Consider the following 20554-nt stretch of genomic DNA (forward strand, 5'->3'; position numbering starts at 1 on the left):
CTTAATTGTACAGCTGAGCTACAGCAGTAGTTAAAGCTGTGAAACTTAATCCTTAAGAAAGCCCCAGAAATGTTTCAACTTTCAGACAGAATTACAGTAGCTCCAGCCAGATGTCTTTGCAATCCTGCATTATTTATTAGTTTGAGGTAGTGCTGAACACAGAGTACTACATGACAGTCTAAGGAAGGGGTAAGGGTAAAATCATATTTTGAATTCTGCTGCCTGAATATTCAACCAGGATGAGTGACTTGGTAAAGGTGAAAACAGTAAACAGGCACACACACCTGTGAACAGGCATAAAGTTTCAAAGACCACACAGTTTTAAAGGAAAATCCATAGCCAACATGCAGTTCAAAAATTATATTAAATATAAAAGAACCAGTTAATGCATTTACAGAAAAATTAAACCAATATGAAAGTAACCACTTTCATACTGTTTGCAAAATGAAGGATTAAGTTAAGGCACAGTGAGTAATACAGTATTTTATACAAAGAAGGCAGTGAGAGCATTTGTTATGCAACAAATAGTAGGGAAAAGAGGTAAAAAAACCAACTGACATTTATTGGAAGAAAAGTAAAGTATCCTTCAGCTGTATTCAGGTATTACTTCAAGGTATTACTCAAGCTATCTGAGGTTTTCTTTCTTTGATGCTATAAGAGCTCCTAACAAGCTGCTTATTTGTGTATTCCCCAAGTGTTGAATCAAGCTCTCCCTTGCAGATATTCAGGGCTAAGTAGTGATTTTACAGTGTGGTCAGCACCCTCTGTCTTACAAGTCAGAAAAGGCAAAGAATGGAATATCAAAACAGATGGACTAGAGCTGATGATTGAATCCTCCTCCTTGGATTTCCTGTACTGCTGGAGAGCTACAGACTGATGTGAGGAAGAGTTTGTGCTGTACAGGACATTAGTTCAGGAGTGGGTCACTAAAGTATGGAATTAATTCCAGAAACTAAGAGCCAAGTTACCTGACCTGTGGTGTTACATCAGTGGGATGTCCCTGGCAGTGGGAGCAAGGCCAGGGACACATCATGATACTCAACAACCCAATTTCATTGAGGACTATTTTTAACTCTTTTTAAAAGAAACCTCAAGGACAGAGGTGATGTTCTACATGGTAACTAGTGCAGGTTCTCTGCTCCTTCACCTACAACAGTTATCCACAGAAAGTGACTGGGGCAATGACGTCTGATTGTTGCAAAGTAAACCATTCACCTTTTACAAGCTACAGGTACAACAGTCATTGCAGTAAAATAGCCTTAACTGGTATTAGATGTGGAGCTACCTGCACTTCATTTAGACAAAAATAAAAATTTCTGCTGTTTCAGGTGCAGTATCACAACACATTAAATTTATTTAAGAGAAGGAAATAGTCCTAACTGTGGTTTTGTTGTTTCTAGTTAGTTATGGATTCTGTGCTAACAGGATGAAAACCATCTGCAGTGGCACATCCCTCACTGGCAATTTAACATTCAGCACATTGTTTAGGTTACTCAAGTAGACAGACTTGGGTAATCCATGTCCTAAAAAGTTCATAGTTCTAGACTGGTACTACATAGAGTGTCCAATGCACTTAATATCTAAGACTTTAGTTTCTTTCCCAGGACCACTGAGAGCAAGCATTCAAACAATGGGTCTCTTAATTCTTGGATGTGGAGTGAGAAGATCCTACGCTGACTGATGTTAGTTCTGGACTTTGCTACAGCATTGAATGGAGCAGCTGAGCACTATTCACCTCAAAGAGTGCTGATAGTTGTTAGTAAGTTTTTTAAGGGTGCTTATAGCCTCCTGGAAAGCTGGGGGTTTTTACTTAAAAAAAAAAAGTCAGTGGACCCCTTAATCTAAGTAACATTAAATCTAACATTTTTCTCTTGTGTTAACAACAGAAAAAAATACATGCATACAACAGTGACAATAAATAGGGGGAATACGACTCTATTGTACTTACTTTTGAGTTACAGGATATTAATTCCTATTAATCTATTCATAGAGAGCCGAGTTGCAAACAATGTGCAAATCAGGTTTTTAGAAGTAGGAAACAGCACTGCCTGTGCAATCCACAGGTGTTAGAGACACAGCAATTCAAAGAAAAGACATTTCTAATTGCTTTACACAAAAATTAGCTCACACATTCAATTTTAGACCAAATGTTTGTAGTGCAATATTCATTTTAACTGAAGTGCCAATTTGGCAGAATGCCTCAGCCTTTATTAGGCAGACAGACTGAACAGACATCACCTAGCTCTCTCCTGATCAATAAGAATGGTAGGAGTTGTATTTCACTGAACAAGCATAATCCTATTTTTCCTGTTTACAGGCAGATTGTGACACCTGACAGTTCTTATTTCCTACAATATGCAGAGCTTTACACTTAAGGAGGGACAGGAACTACATCTTGTTTATTTTCCACAATGGGTGGGCAATCTCCCTCATTTTCGAAGTTTACATTCACAAATGAAGAGCATGCTGTTGCTCCAGGCTGGTCTGTCTGGACAGGAGCTTCAGCTTGTGGCTTCTTCTGCTGTTCCTGATGCCGTCTTTCTGCTTCTTCTGACATCTTGTTTTCCTGTTCCTCCTCTTCCTCCTAGAAAGTGATAACCAGATTCATATGCTACTATCTACTATTTACCATGTATTTAGATTAAATTGAAATCTTTCCATAAAAGCATCCCAGTTGCTATTACAAGCTAAGGGCATTTGTTCCACTAGAAAACAGTCACTAGTTGATCATAAGATGAGGTACATTCTAGAAATTACATTATGGGGAAAAAAAAATCACCAAAAGTGAGGGATTAAACTGTGTTAAACTAACAGAAAAAAGACACATATCTAGATAAGCAGTTTTAGTTAATACCAATATTTTAGTTAATAGCAATAATTGAGAGCTAAAGCTTTTTTAGCTCTCAATTAAAAAAAAAAAGTAATAAAGCTCTAAATATGTCTTCCATCTCTTCTAAATGAGTATTATTAAGGGTTTGGTTGTTTTTGCCTAAAGCACTGGCTACCTATCAGTATTGTCCCGTTACGCTTCAGAACAAATGGTAACCTCATGTTCAATTCACCCTTGACACTGTGTTGAACAAGTTTTAGAGTTAGAAAACAAGTTTTAGGGTTTCTAGGGTTGGAAAGTGCAAAGCTAGCAGCCACCTCTTTACAGTTTCAGTGTCCATCCAACTTTCTCACAGTGTTGCCTTGAACAGGCACTGCACAAGGGAAACAGAGTCGGGTCAGGACCCACCCGTTTCCAGGACTGAGGAGCTGGAGAGAAAAGGCTGGTGGGTAAGAAAGTGTTAGTCATGCATCAAGTGAAAACTGGAGGCAAGCTCAAATTGAGGGTCTAAAGCTTCATTTCAGTGCTAGAATACAGATTTTATTTTTTAGAATACCAGTATTCTAAAAAATAGAATACTGGTATTCTATTAATATTAATAGAATTCTATTAATAAGTCTAGATATCCTAGAATTCTAATAATAATTCTAATTCTATTAATATTAATAGAATTCTATAATATTAATTCTATTAATAAAAAATAGGGAAGACAAGTTGGGAGAAAAGGAGTGCAAAAACCCTAGCTCACACACATACCTCTCTCTTCATTCTGTAATACTCATCGATGGCATATTGGTATTTTGGTGTGCTTATTCCCAGAACAGATGCAATCTTTTCCCCCAGGAAATCACACACTAAAAAATAAAGAGAGGTTTATGTAGGATTGGTATCTAGAAGAAATTTCTGAAGTGCAGTTTTATTATAAAAATTATGACCATCTTTCTTGAACGGTTTTCTGTAGTCTTACTTCACCCACAAAATAAAAATCTGTGAGGTTAATCTCGTTGTAGGTAATTATTAGCTGAATATACTAGTAATTGTTCTTTAGGAAAAAGAATGAACAAAAGGAGAAGAACATGAAATTCAATTAATATATAGGGTGGTAGTGTTTAAATTCTGCTAGTTTCAGCTTTGGATCTCAGTTTGTTTTGCTAGGAAGCAGTTCAAGGATAAGCCTTGAGCTGAACTTTAACTGAAATTAAGGTTAGACAAAAGTACCTGGGTACCAACTATACTGGCAGTTCAATCTAGTGGAACTAGCAAACTAAACAGTATTAATTGATATAAGCATAATTCAAGTCAGTTTTAACAATGATCTGTGCTGCATACCAATGGATTAATAAAATATTTATGTTTCAGCTGTCTCAATTTTCGAGCTGTGGGCTGCATTCAGTGCTACTTTCCTGAAACAGGTAGAGCAGAGTCAGAAGTATGGAATAGGGGTAAGCTTGTGTCAGGCAGTTTCTTTACCATGATGATGGCTAGAGATAACACAGATTGAGTAAAGGCAAGCAAAAAGTCAAATATTCTGCACTTCAAATTGTAAATCTGCCCCAAGGATGCAAATGAGTTTGTCATCTTCAGGGGAAAAAAAAAAAAAGTTAGCACTCAGTCACTGACTGCTTCAATGAACATTCACAATAACTAATTTTATGGATATCTTGGCATCCTGTGCAAAAGACCAGCTCAAATTACAGATGTAAGAGCCAAAATGGAAGTGCAAAGAAGAAAGGGCTGATCTTCAAATTCATAAAGGACTTCTGAAAAAAGGAAAGCAGTATCTACCCTTGCACATGAAGAACAGATGCGTCAAGGAATATAATTACACTGTACATTAGAGAAAAAGTGTTTCTAAAAATAAGGACAGGTTAACTAATACAACAGACTGCCAAAAATTTTAGAAAGATTCAAAATTATGTGTACAGTGACAGAAACTCCATAATACTTGTGGAAAAAAACACCCCAGTGAAGATACTTTACATCTTGGAAAGGACACAGACTATGACAAGCATTTTTAAAACTTGGCAAAATTTTAAGAGGTCCATGAGTCAAATAAATGTCTGTGCAGTGAGTTTAAAACCCTTGACAATAGTCCTGTTTATTTTGTAACCTCAGAAGTTCATTGTATGGCACAAAACTAGATGTGTTATTGGGATATTTTCTAGTTGTCTCCAGAAAAACTGTTGGTTTGGTCACACCAGCCAGCAGTCTTTTCAGGTGACATCACACAAAATGGTTCCACACAAAATCTAATAGAAAACAAATATATTCCTTTGCCAACATCAGTCTATCTCCACATGAAGAAAAAGGGGGGAAGTGTTCATCAAAAGAGTGTTTTCTGTTCATTCTTCCATGCAAGAGTTGTTTACTGAAAGTAAAAAAAAATAAATTTAAAAGTGCCTAAGGCAGGAGAGTACGTCTCCACAGATTAAATTCAGCTCAACTCATACTTCTGAAAAAAACAAGTAAACCCAAAGATGATTTACAGCCTGTAAACATGACTTTGTGACTTTCAATATTCCCTTTGTGGTTTACCCCAGAATTAAATAAAGCAATACCTGATAAGGTTGATGTGGCAACTCGCAGCATGTGAAACCACAAGTAGGGTCCCCACGTGAGTGTTGTCTGCAGGAACAAGAGCAGTGTGAATATGTACAGCTCATGGCACAAAATAACACATGAAAAACCTCAAATGGCTTGAGAAAAAGACCTGCAGTGTTTTTTGTTTTCTACCTACTACAACGTTTTTTGCTTTAAAATAAGTGTAGACCAAACAAGTGAAGCGAAGTAGCACCGTAAGATATAAAGATAACCATGGTTTACCTGTGGGAAAATTTCTGTCACTCCTTTTTGTTTCCTGCTTCCAGGCTTGGGAAATGACAAGCAGCCAACTCAATCCCTGACTAGAAAAAGCTTCCCACAACATCCTGAATTCCATCAGGCCAAGAGGAGAAGCTGAGCCCCTCATTACAATTATAAATGAACTGCAAAAGACTGTTTAAAATCAACCCAAACATTCTAACCTCTAAGGAAGAGGCAGCTTTAAAACATTCACAACCAAATAGGAATTACCCCTTGAAATTACACCTGAAAAACAGCACCTGGAGCCCCGAGGGAGGGGGACAGTTCCCAAAGCTCTGAGGGAGGATGGAGAGGCTGCCAAGCAAAGTCCCTGGGATGATGTGGACCATGAGGAGGACAACATGAATAAAACAGGGCTCAGTTGGGGTCACCTCAAGCTTTTGCATGTGAGTGAGGAAGTTTCTCTGCAGAGCCTGCACACCAGGGCACACAGCACGGGACATAAACATGAGGAACTGGAGATCTGTGTACAGGGGGAGGGTCTCATCAGGACCCCAGGGATGTGGTGGATGGACTGAGTGCTGCTGTGCAGAGATACAGACCCTTTAGGAAGGGCTGGCCACGAAGATAAAGAAAAGGAATTGCTCTTTGCATGACTGGGGTGTATTCACAGCAAAAATACTGCAGCCTCCACACAAGCTGATATATATATACATTGTAAATTAAAGATTTAGAACTGAATTAATTATAAAATAATGGGCGTGCATAGGGTATGCTTTTCATCAAAGGAAGACACCGTATCTGTTTAAAAAAACCAAACAAATCCATGTAATAAAAGGGAAAAGCAGACTCCAAGCTAATGGGGAAAAAAATTGTAGGCTTTCCCTTTTGTGAAAAGGCAAATTCAACTTTCATAGTGAACTAAAACATATTTATAGTTAACAGGCAAGCTCTTTGATAAATATTTCCCTCCAGAAAAGATCTCTGTAGAAGTACTTCTCTTCTTGAAAGTGTCAGCTTTTATTAAGTAAAACACATTAGCTCTACTTAGCTACATAAGTATTTATTACTTGCTGCTAAGAACTCTTTGGTAGTCACCTTTTTCTATGGTCTTATTAAACAGATATCTGTACAGGAACAACCAATATTATTGTAAATAACACAGTTAATGGTATACCTGGTATAGCCTCAGTATGCATGTACTAGACTTTGGTGCTTTCCAAGCATAGTTTCTACAAATCTGTGCAGCAAGAAATTGTCTGTCAAGCCAGAAACTCAAGTTGGGCAGGCTGACAAAAAGCCAGATGCTATATATTTTTGGCAGTGGATATGGAAAATGTCCTGCCAAGGTAAAAGTGTAAGCAAAACCAGCTGCTATCCAGCTCACACAAAAGCACCTCCAGCTCATTGATTATGTGCTCAGTTGGCAGACAGGCTAACGAGGAGTTTGTCCAGTTGAAGAAGTCAAAAAAAAGTGCTGGAAAAGCTTGTTGCCACAGGTGCAGATAATGGCACTGACAGGACTCTGTACAGTCCTTCATGACGAGGTGACAGGGTTAAAAAGCACTCATGCAGGGCACAGGACAAACAAGGGCCTGCTGTGTGCTGTAAGAAAGAAGCCACAAGAGCCCCCATAGTATTTCAGAGTGAAAAGACAAGCTGAACTTCAGAGCCAGAACATTCTGAAAAGTTTGTAGCAACACAAACGTGGGTAACAGCTGAGGCTCAGCAGACAGAGGTTCCATTTCTACTCTTCCCCCACCACAGCTAAAAATCAGTTTGGTACATTGGAAGCACTTCTAAGTTCAGCTTCGTGGGAATCTCTGCTCTCTGGCAAAGCCCAACCAGACATTTCCTCATCCCTGACAAGCAGGGCTTTGCCAGACTCCTCAATTAAAAAATAACTTCCTTTACAGTGTCTCAAAGGGCAATATAGAATCATGAGAGAGGCTACTACACAGGAAATCAACAGGAGAAAGAAGATGGAGAGTAAACCACCAGGAACAACAAGAAAACACCTCCAAGGAATCACCTGCTTTTTCCACCCATTCCCCCTTTACCTCTTCAGGGAAAATTGGGGTGCCTTCCCAGAGCATCCTGGAGATGGAAGCAGAAATGGCAGATGAGAGGCAAGAGCTGCTGCTGGGGAAACTGGAATGGTCCCAGTGACATGAACAGGGCAATGGCTCAGTACAAATTCATCAAATTAATCCTTGTCTGTGAAGTAGCTTTAACACCCTGAGCTAGAAACTGGAAAACCATACCCAAGTCAGGTCCTACAGAGCTGCAGAACCACATACCCAAACACTGTATGTCAGCTTCCTTTGGCCAGCCAGAGAAGCCTTAATCTTCATTCTTTAATCAGCTCAAGGATGCAGCAATATTGTATTTCTTGACAGGAAACAAGGGATAGTATGAAACACCTTCACTGTTTATTGTATTTCTCCTGCAATCAGTCTCTTTCATAGATATTTCTACAATATTTAATTATATTATTCAGCTATCCTGACTTTATTCTGTTGTTAAAATGGAAAACACAATGGTTTTGACAACCGATTTTTAAATTACAAAAAAATCTTAATGTATAATTTTAATTTAAATAGGAACGAAGATAATGGATTTAATCACTGATAAAACCAAGGGGCCTCTGCTTCAGTAGCAGAATATGATTTTATTTCCTAGTATGGGGCTGCAAAAGGCAGTACACATGTTCCCTTGAATTTCTGAGTGCACCATGTTCCTGAACAATCCACATATGTATTCAGCTTTGGCAGATTTCAGCTCTAATAACACTTAAACTTTCCAAGGTATATAGGCTTCCTTTTTCTCAGAGAAATTGGCCAAATGAGAAAAATAATAATTTCCTGATTTAAGAAAAACAAAATCCTGTATGTAATAATTAAGATACATCACCAAACACATACTTTTTCATTGTTTATTGTGCCAAGATATATTTTAAATTAGCTTAATCAATGACTGTTCAATACTGCAAGAGGTTCTTTTGTGTAAGACCACGTAGAACTGTGGCATCTACAAGCCAGTGAAAACAAGATCAGGAACACATATATCATTCCCCATCAAGAGCTTCCGCCATATTATGAGTAGTTATTACTTGGTCAGTGACTATTTTTCTCCTTCATCCTCAAATTCTTAAAAGAAAATCAGAGTTTGATGGTCCTCAAGGGAGAAATTTTTGCTATTTGAAGTTAAGGCCCTTTTAAGTAGAGGATATCAAGATAACCTTCCTGCAAGGATGTGTTTCAATCTTTCTGAGCACTGAAGGTTAATAAAATTAAATCTCTCCTGGAGCTTTGTTGCAGATGTCTTCTTGGGATGGATCCTAAAGTTATCACACCAACAGTCACATTGCTCTCAGTTCCTCTGTAAAGATTTACACTCCACCTTCTGCCTATTCATCTAACAGTGAATGCAGCAAAGAGTTCACACCAAGTGTCCCTCCAGAGATAAACAGAAGGATTATCTTCTTAATTAATACAAAATAAAGTTTTGGTGGACAAAAATGAAAGAAAATAGACATATAGAGTGCAAACATCTATATTTTAGGACAAAAGAATCAATACATTTATGCTATTAAAGCATTTGAATTTCAGTGTGAGAACATTCAGATAATACTGAATTCTCTTATCTAAAAAGAATACTCTGTGTTCTGGATAAAAAATACAAAACACTATAGAATGGACACCCCAGTCCAACAATGTTAATGAACTGAGTGCTGACCTACAGAAGCACCAGAAGTTGTTTCAAAGAAAATTTAAAACCCAGTTCTTTTTGAGAATTTGTTTTGTTATGAGTAATAGGAATCCATTACACCAAGTGTTTTGGTTATGGTATTACCAGGATATATACATACTACTCTGTTTAGTAAGAAACACATTGGCACTGCCTGCTTGGCTCTAAAACACAAATAAACCAAGGTACTTACTGAAGACATTTCTTTCCAACAAAAAATATTTGCTTCACTTAAACTCATTCAGAAACTGCCAGGATGCTAGTACCAGCAGAGCCTTGAAATTGCATGATGGAAAATTTCTATTAAAAATATTAAATGTGCTTTTTCTAAAAATAAACTGGTCTAGAAATAGCTATTACTTGCAACATACTTTTTTGTATCCCAACTGAGATAACAAGTTTTAGACATGCTGGTCACAGCAAATAGACTATTTAATTGCTTTTACAGAAATCCTACAAAAAAAACCCATTTTAAAAGCAGCTGTTGGCTAAAACATCAAAGCTCAGCTTGGACTAACATTTCTTCAATTGTCTGGCTCAGCTGGGATACACAAACCACGCAGGAGATAAAGTAAACCTCACTTAATGGCAACTCCTGCTCTAATCAAGTTCATTCTGTCCAAGGTAAAAAGCAACACATAATCAGGCATGCAATGAACTACTCCACAATAAACTACTCTGGTTTGGGGGGTCCTTTTATTAAAAAGTGTATTCAAAATTAAGGATTTAATAAACTACAAAAGGAGAATCATGCAATCTTAACTCCACCATACAATATACTTTTTGGCATTCAGAAAAGAAGTCTGTGTTAGGAAAGGAGGGGAACGATCCTGCAGCATTCCTGGCTGTTGTGCACACTTGAGGGCTCTTTAGTTAAGTGTCCATTTGCACAGCAGCATGCATGTCTCTGCCCTCAAACACCTACACCAAGGCCTGTGAGCCTTCCACTGCTGCATCACCATGGAACTCTTCTACTGTCAGGAAATGGCACCAAAAATTATACACATTTTGTTCCCTAATCATTATAATTGGGAACAAAAATCTCTCAGACATCCAGGGGTATCTGACATGACTGCCTAGTGGGGAACAGACCCGCTCTGAAGATACCTGAACATTACCGTAATAGTCAGTAAGTTTCACAGTTCCTGCCTTTATTTGAGAAGATCTTTAAGGGGGGAAAAAACCACCCTAGTACCCAGCAAGGCAGCTTCACATCTTACTCATTGTTTGTGATTACAATATAGTTCTTTTCCAACCATACACTTCATGTGTATTTAATACTGGTAATATCCTATCTGCTATCAGGCTAATGTTATTTTTTGTTGTGTACAATAACTGCCTACCAAGAAAGAGAGCAATGCCATCAATCCATACAAAATGCAGTGCAACAGCTTCACTTGTGGAACCCCCAATGCCACCTGAATTCCCATAGTCTCACTGGAGTTTAGTCCTCAACTCTTTTTTCTTCTTCAAGATAAATTAATTTTACAGAGGGGAAGAGAGGTGTTGCTTGACAGGCAAAACAAACCTCCTATGGTGCACCACTTCTTCAGAAGAGTAGAGAAGTCAAAATCTTCAGCCCCTTCAAGAAAGTCAAGCTCTCCCAGGATGGATACATGCATTAATAAATACAGGCTTCTACTACAGAATAAATAGAAAGGTTCAACCACAACACTTCTTAATTATGGATTCCCAAACAACGGAGCAGGAGTCATGTCAACAGCAATGCCAAGGAGAAAGCAGGGCACTGTGCTCTGTGCATGCAAGGAATCTGCTCAGAAGAGTGGGAAACAAGCAGCTCTACACCAGTGTCTGCCTCCAGTGTGCCAGCAGGCAGGAGCTGCTGCACAAAGGCATGGCTCCTGCTGCCTGACCACTCACCAGCTCTTTGGGGAGGACATAGCCAGTTTGGGAGCCTCCACCTCAGTACAGAGAGAGCCAAGAAGAGAATTCCACCAGCAGGCAGGGAATAGGACTGCAGACTCAATTTACTGGGGCAAGGTTTGGGGTAGAGATGGTTGGGACACCAGTTTCTGGAGCTGTCATTGAAGAAACATGAGACTGGGCATGTGGAGAGATGAAGAGCAGGATGTGGATCTCCTCTGGGACTCACTGCCAGAGGGTGGGGAGCTGCTGCTGGTGTTGGCACATGTGGCTGTAAGCTTTGCAACCACACTATCACTACAAAACACTTTATCAGACAGGCCAAGGGAATAAAACAGATTATGTATTTCATTTTACCTCTAAGTATAGATCCAGAATCACTGACAAAAAGGGAAATGCATTTTAGCAGCTACAATGCACACTACTGGCTTTAATTGTTGAGACTTCACTTGAATCTGGACCAATAAAGGGGAACTCCATTCTCTGAGCAAGATCTCAACAGCTTACCACACAGATGAATATTACTCACACGGGCTAGGCAGGTCCTTTAAAACCTGTTTGTTAAAAATCATGAATTACACCAGTCTTCCTTTATTTCTGCATGTCATCTGTTTCCTTCCCTCCTATACTCTTTAAATTACATCAAATTGTTGTTATGGTAACCCAAAATTACAGGTTTAACTCTCCACTGTCAACAAACATAAGGAAAAAAATGTCTCACTACCATTTTTTTTTAAACAACAGTACAAATCAAGGAGATACAAGACAAATATTATCAGAAAAGGAAATGCTGGAGAGGATAAACTAGAACAGTGAAGAAATTAAACCCATGTCTAATTAATAAGGCTACTTTAGTGGAGGAGAATTCAAGGACAAAATTTCCCTGTAATACTTTTCACAGTTCTCTGAGTCCATTGAATTATTAGATTTATAATACTAAAGACTGCATCAGATTTGTGACACAAAAAAATAAGTACAAAATGTTTATAATTGCCAGTAAACCAGAAGTAGCAAATTATCAAGCAAAATACCTACAGGATCTACAGGTGGCAACAGGTCTTTTTTCTCTTGCTCATCTTCCTCTTCATCTGTGCTATATTCTTCCATTGTCTCTCCACTTGCAAAATGAATAACCCTTCTTGGAATTTTCTTCTTCTTTCCTAGGACACCCAGCTCCACATTCTCAAAGCCGCTATCTGCCTTTGAAAGTTGCTAAAAGGAAAAAAAATAAAATCATTATCTCAAGTACATGCTTCTGGAACTGGAAAGTTCCCCCTTAACAAACTTCATGAGATATTTAAAATATTTTAGATTAATTAGCATTTATGGTGGACATTTATAAGAGCTTGCCTGCAGGTGAAAGACTGAAACAGTCTTGCTGCACATACGTAAAAACCGATCCCATCTCTAAAAGTAACAAAAAGGTTTCTTCTGGGGAAGCCATGTTTCATGAAATAATTTGATAAACACATAAACTTTAATATTTAAAAGTATTGTTGAGTTTGGAATTAATATAAAATGAAATCAATCAAGCAGCTCATAGGCTGTAGCCACCACTTTGCAAGTTCAGACAGACACCTCTAACACAAAAAAGAACTGAATTAACTCAGCAGCCAGGCTCAAGCTTTAAAAAGATGCACCAAGGAATCTGCCCCTGTGGGCTCTCATCAGCAACCACGATTAGCACAAGGGACCAGGGTAAAAGGACAAGGCTTAGTTTTGTGGCTAAGAACGTGCAAAGTGTAAAGCACAATGTCTGGCTGTGTTCTCCAGCTGCTGAATGCTATAATGTAGTCTTTGGGTCACAAGCATTAAGAATATATACTTCTAGTTCAAAGGCCAGTTAATAAATCCTTAGGCTAGTCACTCCTGCAGGCAGAGAATTTTAGTAAGGTTTTGTATTGCTGCTATCAAAACAGAACCTTCATCTCGGTAGAACTTTTAGATGCTACTGCATCAAACGCACAAAACTGTGCTGGAAACACTTCCGCCATGTAGACAAGGCCACAGAGGTTAGGAAATGCCAACCACATGTTTTTAATGTACCATGGACATTTTTAAAATTCATGAGCCCATGTAATTTGAGACTGTATCATAAGGAAGGACATGCATAGTGTGTGCAGAATCCAGGTGGCATAAAAATCATTCCGATTTCCGGCTTCTTCCCTGCACAAACCTAATGATCTCCCCACAGTGCACAATCCAAAATTATAAATTAAAATAACGTTCCATCACACAGCTGTAAGACATCCCTTAACTGCTGCAAGTGCAGCATCACCATCCTCATCTCTCATGCTACATTACACAACACAGCCTAGCAAGGCGAGAGGCTTGGGTAGCCGGGAGAGACAGTGGGCAACGGGAGAGAGAGGCAGCAGAGGGTCCTGGGGAGCAGAACTCCTTTCATTCCAGCCACGGATTCCTCTCCTGCCCGTAGAGAAGAGGGAGGGAAGGCAGAGACCACGTGCTGAGCTCCACAGCGTGGAGAGGGAGCGCACCATTCATCATCTCTCCGAGCCCTGTGCCACTGCCTCTCAAAACTGCAAGTCATCTCGGCTTCCCCCGGCACTGCTTCAGCCGCGGGGGCACGCTTCGGGCATCTTCCTGCAGGAGCACAGCAGAAGCCAGCAGCAAGGTTTCAGTGGGGTAATTCAGCTGAGACAGGATTGTATTTTCAGGCAGAATCACGTTTTTAAGTAGAAAGATAAAACTGACTATTCTGGGGCCCGGTGCAATCTCTCTGCTGTCTATCGGTCTTGGGAGCAGGGCAAAGCTACAAAAACACAAATGCTGAGAACAGTGAAGCAACCTGAGCACAGAGAGGGCTCTTTGCTGCCATTATAAAAGTGCCACTTCCCATGACTCGGTTCTGTATCTTTTTGTGCAAAAAGCACTACAGAAGCAGCATTTCATGAACATTCCACACTCCTTTATTGGCATCATACAATGACACTGTTTTTATATTTAATCACAGCACTGAAGAGCACTGTTTCTTGCAAACAAAACATCATAAATATAATTGTGATTAATAGCAGCAAGCAATGTGAGCCCCTCCTTACAGTTCCTCTAAAAGCACAGTTTCTTCATCTGATTTTGGCTCATTTAGTGCAAATGCTTCAAATATTTTAACTTTTTTTAAAAAATAGTGTTGTTTAATACGTCAAGTTTTAAAAGCAAGCTTTAGTACCCTGAACACCCATCCCACACTCACACTACCTACAGTAAGCAGCTCCAAATAGCTGGTACTGGTACATTTCAGACAAATGCAGTAGCTCAAGACAGCAAGGATTCACCAAGGAACAGTAAACTTGGTTCCCTTACTAATCTGGCTCAAAGTCCTACATTATCAAACAAACAAAGAAAAAATAATGTATGTTACCTGTTGTTTTGGTTATTACCTAGTAAACAAACCTGAGTGTGGGTTTCACCTGCACAGCATCAATAAAAGCCAGCTCTCTCAGGTAAGAGCAGAAAGTTCAGCACCCATAAATTTTATCTTTCCAAAACTGTGCTAATGCAGATCTATTCTAGAGTGATCAACTAGATTCACTTTAGAGCTCAAATGTTACAGTATTTCTTGTTTGAGAATTTATACTTTTGATCTTCCTTCACAAATCTGATCTCTTCCAATTTAAGAAGTTTTTACAAAGATCTTTCTTCTTTGGCTTTAGTCAGGTTTCAGACCTCTTTTTTCTTTTCCCCAGGCTCCCCTTTCTCAAACACATTATATGGTCTTGAAAGGCTCAGCACTTGTGCCCACGTCACACAAGTGTTTACTTTGGCTTCTATTCCAAGAAGAATTAGACACCAAGGCCAGTCACTCTTGTGCTTTTGCCACACTAGCTAACACTCTTAAGGTACTCAGTAAACACTGTAAGGCGACTTCCCCTTTCTTTTAAATGTCCTCTTGGAGTTTTTCTTGGCTTTATGGCACACATACAAACCTTGCCTGTCAGGCAGTCAGGATCTGAAACTCATGTTCCCTGTTTACCCTCTCTATACCCACTCTACCTCACCCCTGGTCCTTAAACAGGGAGAGAGCAGGGGATCTTCTGACACTGCTGACACAATACCCAGCACAACAGAATTTTAGTCCACATATAAAATGCCGAAATAAATAAACTACAATTAAGGATAAGGTGTGCCTAGACACCTGCAGGGAAGCTGGGAGAGCTGACACAAGGAGTATTAGGTGATGCAATAACGTAAAGTTTCATGAAGGAGATGAAGCAGAAAAGTAAAAAGTGATAGGGACATCAGGCTATTCACTTTGGTGCCTTTTAACCCGTCCAAGGCAGAAATCCCTGGAAGAGCGTGACCCAAAGCACCAAAGTGTGTGATGTCCACTCTGTGCCAAAGATGAGCAATTCAATTTGCACAGATCTACTGACCTGATACTGCTAGTCCCTATAAGGCTGCTAACAGCTAATGAAAAATATTTCTACTATGCTATCTTGCCTGCCTTACTCTTTTATTTCGATTTTTTTTTCTTTTTCTTTTTTGGGGGGGCTATGGTTCGGAGGCAGGGGCCGTTTAGGTTTGAGCGGTTTAGTGGATTTTAGTGGATTGCTTGCTTGACTTTCCACCCTTGTATTACACATGAGTCTTTCAGAAACAAAAGACAACAAGACTACAGTGCCGGAGGACGACTATTAGAAAAGACTCGCTCCCTGGAAGCCTTGGAGAGGCACCACAACCGGGGAAGGGGCAGCGGCAGCACGGACAACACCCATGGCGAAGCCGCGGCCGGGGCAGCAGAGCTCGCCTGCCTGCTCGGTAATTAAAGAGCTGCTGACCCGATCACCTCCCACGCCTTCGCCAACTTGGCAGGGCGGAGGGAAGTGGAAACCTGCCTCACGTTAATATTCATCAGGCTGGTCTGTCAGAGGCATTGTCCGCCGACGAGCAGGAGACACCGGAGACACGCGTGCCCGCCGAGCTGACTGTAATTACAGCGCCGGAGCGAAGGGCCCACGGGCTGACGGACAGAGCTCTTTTCCCTCGGCGGAGTCACTGCAGCCCGCCGCCACAGCGCGGAACGGGGCTCCTCAGCGCCGGGAGCCCCGGGAGCCCAGGCCGCGGCCGCCCCTCACGGCCCCGCCGCCCGCCCGCCGCCCCGGGCCCCGCTCACCTGCTCGGGCTCCATGGCGCCGGCGGCGGGCCCGCAGTACAGGCTGATGGCGGACAGCCCCTGTTCCATCCTCCCGCCCGCCGCGGCGCCGGGGGAGGGCGGCAGCGGGCCCGCCGCGGCCCGGGGAGGCGAGAGCGGCCGGGCGGCACCGCCCGTTCTCCGCCCGTCACGCCGCCCTCACACCGCCCCTCACACCGCCCGTTCTCCGCCCTCACACCGCCCTCACACCGCCCCTCACACCGCCCCTCACACCGCCCGTTCTCCGCCCTCAAGCCGCCCTCACACCGCCCGTCACACCGCCCTCACACCGCCCCTCACACCGCCCTCACGCCGCCCGTCACACCGCCCGTCACACCGCCCCTCACACCGCCCGTTCTCCGCCCGTCACACCGCCCGTCACACCGCCCTCACACCGCCCTCACACCGCCCGTTCTCCGCCCGTCACACCGCCCTCACACCGCCCTCACACCGCCCTCACACCGCCCTCACACCGCCCGTTCTCCGCCCTCACACCGCCCGTCACACCGCCCTCACACCGCCCGTCACACCGCCCTCACACCGCCCGTCACACCGCCCTCACACCGCCCGCCGGGGCGGTGCCTGCGGCCCTGGAGCGCTCCGGAGCCGGGACCCGCCCGGCGGACACCGGGGCGGCGCTCGTACCGGCTCCGGGCACTTCGCTTCTGTCCGCGGCACGACGCTGAGTGGAGCCGGGAGGGAGCCGGGGAGAGGCCGGACACAGCCGGGGAGAGGCCGGGGAGAGGCCGGACACAGCCGGGACAGAGGCCGGGGAGAGGCCGGAGACAGCCGGGACAGAGGCCGGGGAGAGGCCGGACACAGCCGGGACAGAGGCCGGGGAGAGGCCGGACACAGCCGGGACAGAGGGAGGGGAGAGGCCGGAGACAGCCGGGCCGCCAGGGACGGCCGTACCTCCTCCCCTGAGGCGGAAACGCACCGCCGCTGCTCTGAGGGAACAGAACACGTTCTGGGCCAACACGCACAGCATCTTCCCAAAATAGCGTGAAGCCTTGCGAAAGAGTAGGATAACATTTTAAGAAGCGGATGGAGCTCCTTGGTAGTAGTTAGGGGGTTTGCTAGCCCAAGAGCGCCGTTGCTCAGCCTTGGAGGGTTGGGTGTTGGTTCTGGGAACTCAGCCCTTTGTAAAGAGCGATCCCTTGATCAAGAAAGAAATGCTCACCAGGAGTGCTCTGGGCGAGAAGATAACATGCATGGCCCAGGAGGGTGGGAGAAGGGTTTGCCGGGTGAGAGGTTTGCTCAGTTGTTCCTGGGGAGATGTGGGAGCACTTCTGCTTCCAGCGTGTGCTGATCCTGGCAAAATGTACAGTAATAAACGTCAACTACCAGTGAAAACAGCTGGAGGTGGAAGGTTCTGAAACATCCTTTTTAGAGGATTGAGAAGGGAGTAGTTTTTTGGGTTTGTTTTCTGGTCTTTTTTTTAGGGGGGTGAGGGGGTGTAACATGCACTTACATGACAGCAAGAGCCATCTTTCAATCCTGCATCATTAAGAATAGTTTCCAAGAAATTACACTCTAAAGCACAACATGGGCTCTTAAGACACTTTCTTAGTCATATTATCAAAGTGTAATCTAGAACCCATGACAAAAGCCCAGGTAAAGTACAGCTGCATCAGATTTATACTAGCATAAGGCAGAAAATGTTCCCTTGTGAAAAGGGCCGACATACAATGTGTGATTACAGAATGAAAGGTTAGAGTATTATTTTAGACAGTATGGGGCTGAACACCTGCTTAAGGGATTACAACAAACATGCATCACTTAAAAGTTGCAAAGAAACAAACGAATGTTAGGACATTTCTTGTAAATATTTCTTGTCCCCAGAGTATACACTCTGTTTAGTGAAGGATTGGTTTGCATGGAGTAACAGCTCCTCAAGAGCAGCATTAAATCGTCAACCAATTTGCTTTCCTTCACCTCTGCTGTGGGTAGAGCAGCTGTACAATCATAGTGTACTTAATCTTTCATCTCCCAGAACAACTGGCATTTGCAACTTGGACAAGTTTAATAAATTTAGCACAGTAATGGTGAAAGTCCTATGGAAAGGCAGAGTTAACGAAGCCAGAGCTGTTTGTGTGTGCTAATAGTTAATTGTCCAGCTTCTATCACACAGCCATCTATTGACTATCATAACCATTTCCTCTTTGTAGGCTGCTCAGCAGCAGCCTCAGCTCAAACAGCTCAGACAAAAGCTTGTCTGACAGCAGCAACAGCTTTCAGCAAGATATACACAGGAAGGCAGACCTCAGCCTTCTAAGCATTTTTCCAGCAACTTTTGCTTGACTCTAGCTCTTCGAAGTTCTCATATGCTGGAGAAAACTTTTCTGCAGACTTCTCTGAGATGCCTTAGAGGATGAGTACAAAAACCCTAACGCACAGAAATGGTGCTGGGAGTGTTGTTATACATTTGCAGGAGAGTTTTATTTGTATCAAGCTATCAAAGGCTCTGTAAGTCACTGACCCATTTAGATGTGCTCCTATACAGTTGAACTGTTGTTCTTGGTGCCTCCATCATGGATGTAGTTTTTTTCCGTACTTGAGATCCTCGGGCAATTTTTCTAAGCAGACTCCAAAGTATTTTCTACCTGGCTTGCCAAGTTAAGAGCAATGTACACTTTGTTCATTCCAGCATATATCTTAGAAATAACAATTGACACATCTCAGACTTAAAAAATAATTCTCAATTTGCCCCTGTCTCTGCCAACACTCAGCTAGTGACAGCTCTTTTCATATCTGGTTGCAGTTTTAGTACTTTAGAAATGGTGAACTCAAAGTCAAAACTAAATGTAGGCCACAAGCTGAAAATAGAGTTAATTGTTGGTAACTTGACTGACTGAGCCTGTCCTGGAGCACAGTGCTTCACTGTTCATCCTCAATATCCCTATTCATGTTTGATTTCCATCAAAAGCATTAACCATCCACTCTCTCCTACGGGCTGCATTTCAAACCAAGATTTCATACTCTTTCCTGCATGGTTTTGCATATTGCATTGGTTTATACTGCTCAAGAACTGAAAATTCTATAAAAAAGAAAAATCAGGTTTTAGGAAGCACACCCCTTCAGTAGCTGAGGACAGCTCCCCAGCAAGCTGGTGATATACAGGGACTCATTCTTTTGTTATATTTAAAACACAAAGATTTAAATTAACTGATCCTTTTCCAGATTAATGCTAGGCATAAAATGCAGTGCATTTAGGTAGATGGTGTACTTGAAGATTTTTCAGCATCCTCCATATACTGAACACACAGCACTAATCAAACAGGAGATAGTTTCACATTATAAACTACATTACAGCACAGCTTGTTTTATTAGTGCAAGAGTACAATTTCATATAAAAGACATTCCCTGTTAGCTGCCACCATCTCAGAACTGGCTGACAGAGGGACCCACCTGTTTTAACTACTGCATTTAACTTTTATCTAGACAGCAGCAATTGGTGTCCATTTACAAACTGCAGTAAACACTGCAGTATATTAAAATTTATAATACACTCTAAGATAAGGGTAAAAGATCTTACCATATTTGCCAAGATTTATGTTGGATTTCAAGGTTCATCTTGGTCTACCTAGTTTCTGAAGTGTGCCTGTGGATTCTACCCTTTGAGACCAGCACAGTAAGCTGAAATCCTGAACTGCTATAGGAAATGAATATCAGACTGTAGCTGTGTTGGGGCAGTATGCTCTGTTAGATACAGCTATCTTGGTTTTAAATTTCAGTGTACCAGCACAGAATTCCATCTGATATGCTTTAGAAATTATCTCCAGAACAAAAGAACTGCTTAACTGGCAGCCTGGTATGAAGATTATCTTCAGCATATGAGACAGTTTTGGTATTTGTGTACCTGTACTTCTTCAGTTCCTTGATTCTTTGTGTATAAGGGAAGAACAATGAAATTCTATGCAACAAAATCTTGTACAAACCTGAGCACAGCACACCCACATTCTAAAAATCCTCCACAGATGAGCACAAACAGCACATATTCAGGTGCTGAACTATTCTTATAGTATCTATGCCAAACATGAATTACAACAATCCTTAGGGGGGAAAAAAACCTCACAAAATAATCTCATTACATACAGATAAAGGACAGTCAAAAGGAACTGAAGAAACTGGCCATTCCC

General features: G+C 41.9%; 1 protein-coding gene across 1 annotated transcript; it reads right to left on the bottom strand.

Annotated features, from left to right (window-relative positions):
• Positions 1-347: 347 nt before the first annotated feature.
• On the bottom strand, positions 348-16547 carry FAM177A1 (family with sequence similarity 177 member A1). Its single transcript, XM_066322120.1, has 5 exons — positions 16398-16547; positions 12302-12478; positions 5389-5455; positions 3587-3684; positions 348-2584 (listed from the first exon to the last, which is right to left on the bottom strand). The coding sequence occupies exons 1-5, from the start codon at positions 16464-16466 to the stop codon at positions 2372-2374; spliced, it is 624 nt and encodes a 207-aa protein (XP_066178217.1). The 5' UTR covers positions 16467-16547; the 3' UTR covers positions 348-2371.
• Positions 16548-20554: the final 4007 nt, after the last annotated feature.

Source organism: Sylvia atricapilla, chromosome 6 (assembly GCF_009819655.1).
Source record: "Sylvia atricapilla isolate bSylAtr1 chromosome 6, bSylAtr1.pri, whole genome shotgun sequence".
Classification (NCBI taxonomy): domain Eukaryota; kingdom Metazoa; phylum Chordata; class Aves; order Passeriformes; family Sylviidae; genus Sylvia; species Sylvia atricapilla.

Excerpts from the sequence above, each read along its gene's own strand:
- FAM177A1 (XM_066322120.1), bottom strand. The coding sequence starts at position 16,466 with ATGGAACAGGGGCTGTCCGCCATCAGCCTGTACTGCGGGCCCGCCGCC. Across the intron at positions 3,685-5,388 it reads TGCCACATCAACCTTATCAG|TGTGTGATTTCCTGGGGGAA; the intron begins GTATTGCTTTAT and ends TTTATTTTTTAG. Across the intron at positions 2,585-3,586 it reads ATTACAGAATGAAGAGAGAG|GAGGAAGAGGAGGAACAGGA; the intron begins GTATGTGTGTGA and ends ATCACTTTCTAG.